This window comes from Papilio polytes, unplaced genomic scaffold, assembly GCF_000836215.1.
Source record: "Papilio polytes unplaced genomic scaffold, Ppol_1.0 DF823935.1, whole genome shotgun sequence".
Classification (NCBI taxonomy): Eukaryota; Metazoa; Arthropoda; class Insecta; order Lepidoptera; family Papilionidae; genus Papilio; species Papilio polytes.
Window position 1 is genome coordinate 465,960 of NW_013525269.1, and position 8,692 is coordinate 474,651.

At 37.6% G+C, this 8,692-nt stretch overlaps 2 protein-coding genes across 3 annotated transcripts in view; both read right to left on the reverse strand.

Moving 5' to 3' along the window:
- Positions 1-383: 383 nt before the first annotated feature.
- Positions 384-7,903, reverse strand: LOC106101930 (zinc finger protein 141-like). 2 transcript variants are annotated; one of them, XM_013281310.1, is made up of 11 exons: positions 7,513-7,903; positions 6,970-7,085; positions 6,694-6,786; positions 6,279-6,385; positions 5,392-5,491; positions 4,203-4,370; positions 3,704-3,848; positions 2,683-2,787; positions 2,025-2,127; positions 1,323-1,462; positions 384-951 (listed from the first exon to the last, which is right to left on the reverse strand). In XM_013281310.1, the coding sequence occupies exons 2-11, from the start codon at positions 7,032-7,034 to the stop codon at positions 847-849; spliced, it is 1,131 nt and encodes a 376-aa protein (XP_013136764.1). In that variant the 5' UTR covers positions 7,035-7,085; positions 7,513-7,903; the 3' UTR covers positions 384-846. The 2 variants fall into 2 exon arrangements, with proteins under 2 accessions (XP_013136764.1, XP_013136763.1); XM_013281309.1 differs by lacking the exon at positions 7,513-7,903 and having other exon boundaries at positions 6,970-7,325.
- The window catches only part of LOC106101783 (zinc finger protein 37-like), an 11,337-nt gene continuing 10,118 nt past the window's right edge, over positions 7,474-8,692 (reverse strand). The window contains exon 17 of the mRNA XM_013281119.1: positions 7,474-7,669. Within this exon, the coding sequence (XP_013136573.1) occupies positions 7,474-7,669 (196 nt within the window). The remainder of the gene's footprint in view (positions 7,670-8,692) is intronic.

Here is an 8,692-nt window from a genome sequence, read left to right on the forward strand (position 1 = left end):
GTGGCCGCTTGTTCGTTTGCCACCTTGTTATAAAAAAAAAAGTTTAGTCAAAGGTGTCTGTGCGCTCTAATAATATAAATGCGATAGTTTAGATAGATGGATGGATTTATTAATCTGTTGCCTAAACGGCTGAAAAGATCTCGGTGTAGTTTGGTTTAAACGATCATAGCTTGGAAGAACACATAGGCTACTCACTGTTTTTAACGTGGGCGAGAGCTATTTTATTTATATTGATTGTAGTTTTAATTTTAAAATAATAAAACACTATTTTTGGATAGTTTTTATTCATATTCAAACAGTTAAAATCTATACTTAGATACATAAAAACAGTTTATTTCTAATTAAACAACTAAACTTATAATTATTGTATTTTATTTAATCTCTCGATGGTAAAAAAAATAATTATGTTATCTGTAATGGCCATGGAAGTAATAAGTACTACGTACAACAGGAATGAGCTCTATCTGTACATGCAGTTGGATAATTCCCAACCGTCACCCCGCTCTGTCCCCACGTGAGAATAAAAAGTTTGATCAGTCCCACCTTTTAGTCCCACTATCACCTATATGGTGAAAGATGGAACCGTTATGAAATAAAATAAGTTACAAGTCCCCTCGTCTCAAAAGGTTTATTCTCATCTGTCGTGGGGACAAAGTGGCGTGACGGTTGGGAATAATCCATGGAGTTAAAGTAAAATAAAACCTTATGCTAAGGGCGTAAGAGTCATGTTACACGGAACATAAAATTGAAGCCGAATAAGAGGGCTACAAATGTCCCCTGTGTACCTTTCTAAGCCCACAGCTAGCATATAGATATAGAATAAATAATTGCCAGTAGACAACAGAATTACTGAGCTTTATTCCAGATGTTGTCGTCTAACTGTATTTGTACCACTTGGCCGCTGTGCAGCGCGCCCTCGTTTAGCAGTTCCACATTCAATTCTGGCAACTCCTGCAATATTTGACTTATTATGACACTTATATTTGATATCTGACAAATATCCCAACACTGGCGACCCGCCTTGGCTTTACACGAGTCTAGGATTATTCCCAACCGTCACCCCGCTATGTCCCACGTGAGAATAAAATTTCATCCGTCCCACTTTTGAGTTCCACTATCCACAATAAGGTAACAGAAGAAGTCGCAAAAGGTGAGACGGATGAAGCTTTTTATTCTTACGCAGGGACAGAGCGGGGTGACGGTTGGGAATAATATGTTTATACATCACAGTAGAGACCTCTAAAATTAAAAACTGGTGAAATTTAAAACAGTGTTTAGATACAATTAATAAAGGCAGTGTTTTAAATAGAATATAAGCTGACCTCTCCCCCAGTACTGCAAGCGATAGGCACGGTGTAAGCACTAGGGTCCAACTCTGATTCCTCGTGGACTCCTTGTAAAATCTTAGGTCTTCTGGGGTTTTTAGCTATGCCACGACCACGGCGTGCTGGTTGGAACATATCTATGAAAAATATCACTTTTAACATCACAATTTTCAATAATAAAACAATTTAAAAATGTTACTTATGATATTTTAGTGGCAAACGACGAAATGGTCACCTGAAATCGAATAAGCGACCGCTGTCTATAAACATTAATATTTGCAGATGTACATAAAGAGCATATTTTCCTATCTAAAACGTCCCTTCCACTGCCAAAACTACATCCCTTCCCATCCTTCATTTAAAAGAAGGGAATGAGACCTATCTCAAGCATCATTTTGCATCTTTGTATGATGGTACAACAATGTTTAGATTTAGGTTAATTTAGAATACTAGTTTTACGAGTTCATATGCGAGGAATCAGAACAAAAAATAGTAAAAAGTATAGCCTATATTACTCAGTGATAATATAGCTTTCTAATAGTAAAAGAATTTTTAAATCGATTCAGTAGTTTTTGAGTTTATGCGTTACATACAAAAAACAAAAATACATTTTTTTTTAGTATTCTCGATAGCGTGTTGAAACTCTATGGATAAAGATGTATAATGTTGCTAATGGTTGAGATTTTTATATTGACTTACCGATATTAACAGGTGTGGGAGGTTCGCATGTTATCTTAGTGCGCGGAACATGTCCTAACAGCGAAAGGGCCCGCGCTGTCGTCGGCACTATACTGCTTGTACCCTACACACACGTACGCAATAGTTTTTTTCAATAACGAAAACTATTTTATCGAGATTTGATATCAACTACTTCAATTGCAACACAATCCGCCATTTTGTAGACGGCCATATTGGATTTAATAGTATACCATACTTTAACAATCTCTTTGGTAGTACTACGTTAGTAACGCTGGGTTGCCAAAGGTTCTATTTTATTATAACCTAGTAACTCATTAGGGTTAGATTGACCTAAGTTTCAACGGAGTAAAACTCAAGTTACGTAATTCAGAAGCGCATTTCTTTAAGTTATCTAAACAAATATCTAACGAATCGTTAATTGTAATTTGGAAACCGGTAATGATAGCAAAAAAATAAGTAAAAAAAAACTGTAAACCATCATCATCAACTTGCCTTTATCCCTTACAGAGGGTCGGCACAGTATGTGCTTCTCTTCCATACATCTGTCAGCCGTCATATCTGAATCCACTCCTTTCTTAAGCATATCCTCTTTCACAGAATCCATCCATAAAAAAAGAACTGTAAACCATTGAATTAAAGTCTATTTTTGTGTATTCACCTTTTCAAAGGACATCTTTGTGATCTCCACGATGCGTCCGTGAGTGATGTTGTTATCTCGAATGTGTTGCATTATCTCTTCATATGTAGGGTTCAAACCTTTCATCTGAGAATTAAAAATCCACTCATTCTTATAAACAGCTGTTTTACTAGTTCGATATCGATTCTTCAATTTTATGGCATATCTAGATATTTTCTTATAAACAATATTAAATCTTATCCGAATAAATGAAATTGTTATCAGGAGAATTGAATGTAGAATAAAATTGTCGTTTACAGTATTTAAATTGGACTAATAGTTTAGAAGATATCGCGAACACAATCAGGGTAACCGAAAAATCAGCGCACAAACTACGGGGCTTAGGAATTTGGAATCTTGCATCGGTAGATTTCTGTTATTATGTAGATTACTACTAAGTTAGTACTTTTTGGTAATAAGTTGCAAAAAGGGGCGAACGTAAGTTGTTGTAATAAACAGGGATAAGATGTATCAGATGGTAAATGAGCAAGCAAGGTCGTAGATAGGGAGGTAGGGCATTTTGAGTCACCATACCTTGAAATCATAATGCCCTACATTAAAATATAAACTATATTTACAATATGTAACAGGAATATCCCCCTTTAAGCTCGTATTTCGAGTGCAAATTTACACTAATATTATAAAGAAATTTGTTTTTTTGCATGTATTGAAATAACTTAAAATCTACTGGGCTGATTTTAAAAAACATTTTACCGTTAGAAAGGTAATTTATCTGTGATAATTGTGATCACTTCAGAGATCAATTAAACATAGCCTAGCCAGGCTAGGATTAGGTAACTCGGTTACAAAATAAAAAATGTCCTCTTTCATGTCATGTAGGTTTTATCAGGAAATCTGATGAGGGTAGAATAAACACATTACATTACATTTAGATAGTTTTTTTACCTTACCTGTAATCTGTAAACTCTAGCTTCAGCCGTGAGCATCCGACCTATTGCTACAAAATGAATGCTGAAAAACATACAGAAAGAGTTTCCCTTACCTCAAACACGATCATATATGTGGGATGTTTGAGTCGCATATGCGTGCGCAGATCAGAGCGGATACGGAACCGCTTGGGACAGCGCGCACACGCCCACGCGCGAACACCGGAGTGAATCAGCCGGTGATTACGCATTGCTGTCGAACTACATTAGGAATTTGTTATTAATTTAAACTATCTTTCGCCTGCGACTCCGTCCCCGTGGAATTAAAAAAAGGTAACTAAGTAGTAGCCTATGTGTTCTTCCAGACAATCCTCTACATCTATACCAAATGTCATCGAGATCCGTTAACCCGATTAGTTTAATATTACTAACTTTCACCCGTGACTACGTCCGCGTGAAATTAAAAAAAATAAAAATTAGTAGCTTATATTCGTCCAGACTATCCTTTACATCTATGCCAAATTTCATCGAGATCCGTTAAGCCGTTTAGGGTACAAACTCTAACAAACATCCATCCATCTAAACTTTCGCATTTATAATAGTAGGATGTGCTACCGTCTGAATGCAACCCCGCAGACATCACAGGGGTATGGCCGCTCTCCGGTGTGGACACGCAGGTGTTCATTCCGTACGGAGGCGGAGCGGAATGCGCGGCCACATACTGCACACGCGTGGGCACGACCACGCTCACCCCGGGCCTCCCCTTCGTGTCCGTGGACCTCTCTAACACGTGGGACACGAGACTTTGACTATCGCACAAAGATTTGACAGAGGAGATATATGAAGGGGAAATTCGACGGTTGAAGAGACGCATAGGAAGGGAGTATATCCTCTTTATGTGCCTCTCCTCCACCGTCAATCAAGGGTAGGCAACATTGCATTGCGGATTTTTATGGACAGAAGTTATGGTTTCCATTTCGGTGGATTTAGGTGGCCGCTTGCTCGTTTGCCACCTTATAAAACATCTATTTATGTGCGTCTCCTCCGTCGATTAGGGGTAGGCAACGCAGCTGCTATTACAAATGTCTGGGCGATTCCATTTCGGCGGATTTAGGTGGCCGCTTGCTCATTTGCTAGTAGTAATATCAAACTGTTGTGCGATTGTCGATTATTTCGCAACCATCAACTGTTTAGTTGCACTAAAAAGCAAGTAGTGCACACCTTGTCAGCTCATAAGAAAGCGAGACTAAACAGTTATGCGATAGTTTAGTTTCAGGTACGCACGGTCTTAAATGCTAAAGGATTTTAAGTCAACTTTAAATGATTGTGACAGTAATTTTACGAAGAACCAAGTCACAAACAATCGCATAGTTGTGCGATTGTTTAGTCAAAGATGTGTGTGTTTTTTATACCATAAAGTGACAAACTAACAAGCGGCCACCTGAATCCGCCAAAATGGCGAAGCGACTGCTGCCCATAGACATCCGCAATTGCAGATGCGTTGTCTACCCTTGTCCGACGGAGGAGGAGACGCATAAAGTGAATATTTCCCTACCTATTCATCTCCTCCACCGTCAAATCCACTTCCCCTTTCCATCCTCTCCTTATAAGAAAAGGGTGTTAGAGAAATTGACTTAAATTAGGCCTCCGGCACCACACTCATCAGACGAAACACGGAATTGCTTCCATTTGACGGCTGTCTTCTGTGTGGTCGTGGTATTACTGGGGGCGTGCCGACCCTGCAGTGCTAACATGTTAAAGCGGGCATTAACACTGTTAAATTAGTACGTAAGTAAGTAAGTACTTAAGATGTCGCTGCAGAGCGCTAGGCTCATTGAAGTTATGTCCGCACTTGCTGCAGGAGGTCGCTAGCGGCGCGTGCGTACGCACTTGCGCGTCAGCACCTGTTTTAAATATGACTAGTATATTACTGCAAATTTAAAATACTGAAAACTTGACCAGATAACAAGATAAGGGATTAACTAGATAAGTGAATTTTATGAAATACTAGCTGTTCCCGTGCGACTTCATGCGCATGAAATTATAAACACATATTATTGCTTACTTTTGTGAAATTTTTAATTGCAAATGTACAAATGACAACGAAAGTCTTTGACATTGAATAACAATAACCGTTACCAGTAACCTTTCTTATTTCATGTTGTCAGCTTGTAGTTGTTGTCCCTTTTCTGCTTGACGATTATTTTCAAATTATCTAATACCTAAGATTAACAGCTTGAAAATATATAGCCTAAAGTGTCGTAAGTAAAAAAAAATCCAAAAATATACTGTAATTGCTGACATTTTACACAACTATCTGTATGCTTTATTATCTTAAATTAAGTTATAATAAAGCGTAAACACACACTTCTTTGTTGCCTAAGGTGTCAGCAATTACAGCATATTTTTGAATAATTCTTTTTCAGTAAAAAGCCCTACACTTACGTCACGCTTTAGGCTATATATTTTCACGTCATTAAACTTAGGGGGTAAATATTATGGTAAAAAAACCTTAATGTGGGAAAGAGACCATAAGCTGCTGCCAACATCAAGGAAGCAAGATTGCCACAGTAAGGTAATTGGTATTTTGAATTTGACAAATGTAAACAATAAAATAAAATTTTCATAATTTTATGCGGATGAAGTCGCGCGGGAACAACTAGTGTGAAGTATAGGTAATGTAACACATACCTTGTTCATCACTCATAGAAAGTGTCACATCACTATGCTCCTTCTGTCTATGGGCGTAAAGTGCTGTTTTGTTTGGCAACACCATGCTGCAATCCCGACAGGGTATCCTGAGTAGAATTTACAAATCGGTATTTAAAATAAATTCCTTGTAACCTAAGGTTCCTTTCGCACGGCCAACGACAAACAAACGCGTCAAAGTTGACGTGACGTCATAGTTGACGTTAAAAATGTTGCGATGACGGTTTTGTAGCTAAAATGTACCTAAAATATAGCTCAACAACTAAGTTTCTATTGATTTTCAGATTTCTAGTAAGAATAATGTATAATGTCGATATATCTTGATTATATTTCATTAAAATCTATCTCAAGATTAAGGAACTAGGCAACAAACGTACAAAACTTTAAAATATAGTACCTATAGTCATCTCTAGCGATTTTTGTGGTACCACCGCCGTCCTCGGGTCCACTCTTGCCGTGCATCTTCTTTCTGTGATATGCCACACTCCAACTGCTCCCAGTAAAGAAATGCTATATTTTAATACGTAAACCAAACAAATACTATCTTATTTCACAGAGAGTACATTTTTACTTGAAAATACTAGAACATTATCTTAAAAAAACTAATGGATGTATGGATATATACCACATAAACAGGCCAATGTATCATGACCTCTGTAAACATAGTAATCACCTGTTAGGGAAGGTGAGGTCGCACTGGTTACATTTGTATAGAAAATTCTCATTAGCATGCTTCATACGACGATGAACTTGTAGATACGTCCAATGCAGATACGACCGGCCGCAGTCCTGGTACATTTAGAATGTTCTAGAATGATTCTTTAATCCGGTTTCCACTAAGCGATTAATCGCACGACTAAGTCGAAAATGGTGGAAAATTTGCAAACATTGCATACATTGTGAAAACTTATCTGAAATTGAAATATTTTAGACAAGCTGTTGCTAGCAACTTTGCCCGCGCGAAATTAAAATATATAGCCTATGTTACTTACAGATAAATTATCTTTCTGACGGTGAATGAATTTTTAAAATCGGCTCAGTAGCTTTTGAGTTATTTCAATACATACAAAAATCTAAAAATACAAATCTTTCCTCTTTATAATATTAGTATAGATATAGATGGAGGGGGGCTACCACTAATAAAGTAACAAATAGTCGCGCTCAGTGGAAAAGGGACTTAAAAACCAATAAATTTTACGGTGTAAAATGATTTAACCTCGCATAGGAAATGTTTGACGACAGGAAATCCTCCATAACCTAAAATACCAGTAGCGGCAGGCCCAGCTTCAGAGGAACCTGGAGATTTTGCTGCTTTCTGGCAATCAGCGAGGGAACGCTTGTAGAAGCCGTGTGTAGTTTTGTGTGTTGTACATCTGTATCATAAATCAGTCCCTGTACCTTTCCATAGAGAATTGGGACACTTCAGTTGCACTCAAAGTTGGGTTGAGAGGGTTTTAGTTAATCAAATTTCACATTTATTTATTTCTGAATCTTTATTATGCCTACCTCTTGGGATTATTCACAACCGTCGCCCGCTCTGTCCCCACGTGGAGACAGATGAGAATAAAAAGATTCATCCGTCCCACCTTTTGCGATGAGGGGACGGTTGGAACTTTATTTCATAACGGTTTCATCTGTCACCTTAATGGCGATAGTGGGACTAAAAGGTGAGACGGATAAAACTTTATATTCTCACGGGGGAACAGAGTAGGGTGACGGTTGGGAATAATCCAGCTGTTGCCCCCGGCTTCCTTCACGCAATATTAAGATAAAAAAGTAACCTATAATATGCCCGTCTATGTCACCTACCCTTCAATGAAAGTCCGGTCGAATTCTACCCAGACGTTTCGGAGTTAACCCAGAACAAAAGCGACAGCGACAGACAGACAAACAGACAAAAAAAATTAAATGCCGTTTTCGTTATTAGCATCATAAGTACATCATGTTCCCGATATCTGGATTTTTTCCTTTGATATTATAGACACTCCAATTTTATTATATGTATATGTCTGCCTCTTTCTTCCAGACGCCAGTATCTTTGGATTTCCCTCCAACAAATAGGTATCAAGTATCAAAACTAAGTAGACGTGCTATATCGTAATCTATTTGTGTTACCATATGACGACCATAGTTAGTTATTTAATCGTTATTTAAAGAATAGCTTAGTAATATTTCATTCTGACTAAAACATTAGTCATATGCCCTTAACGAGATAGTAAGTAATTTAATGATTTAAGTATTTTTTTTTATCATACAAAGTCTACATGTCTCGCTTACTTGACAATATACGAGAAGCTGTAAAAATAAATCTGTTTAAATTTTCCTAAACAAAAAATACTGTATTCCGAATGAAAACTGGTCGTTCCTGAAATTCCTGAAAACCTGAAAGTTTACCT

Coding starts and splice junctions, on each gene's coding strand:
- LOC106101930 (XM_013281309.1), bottom strand. CDS start 7,094: ATGTACCAGGACTGCGGCCGGTCGTATCTGCATTGGACGTATCTACAA. Junction 2,128..2,682: donor CAAAGATGTCCTTTGAAAAG/GTGAATACACAA, acceptor ACGTGTGTGTAG/GGTACAAGCAGTATAGTGCC. Junction 1,463..2,024: donor TCCCACACCTGTTAATATCG/GTAAGTCAATAT, acceptor TATTTTTCATAG/ATATGTTCCAACCAGCACGC.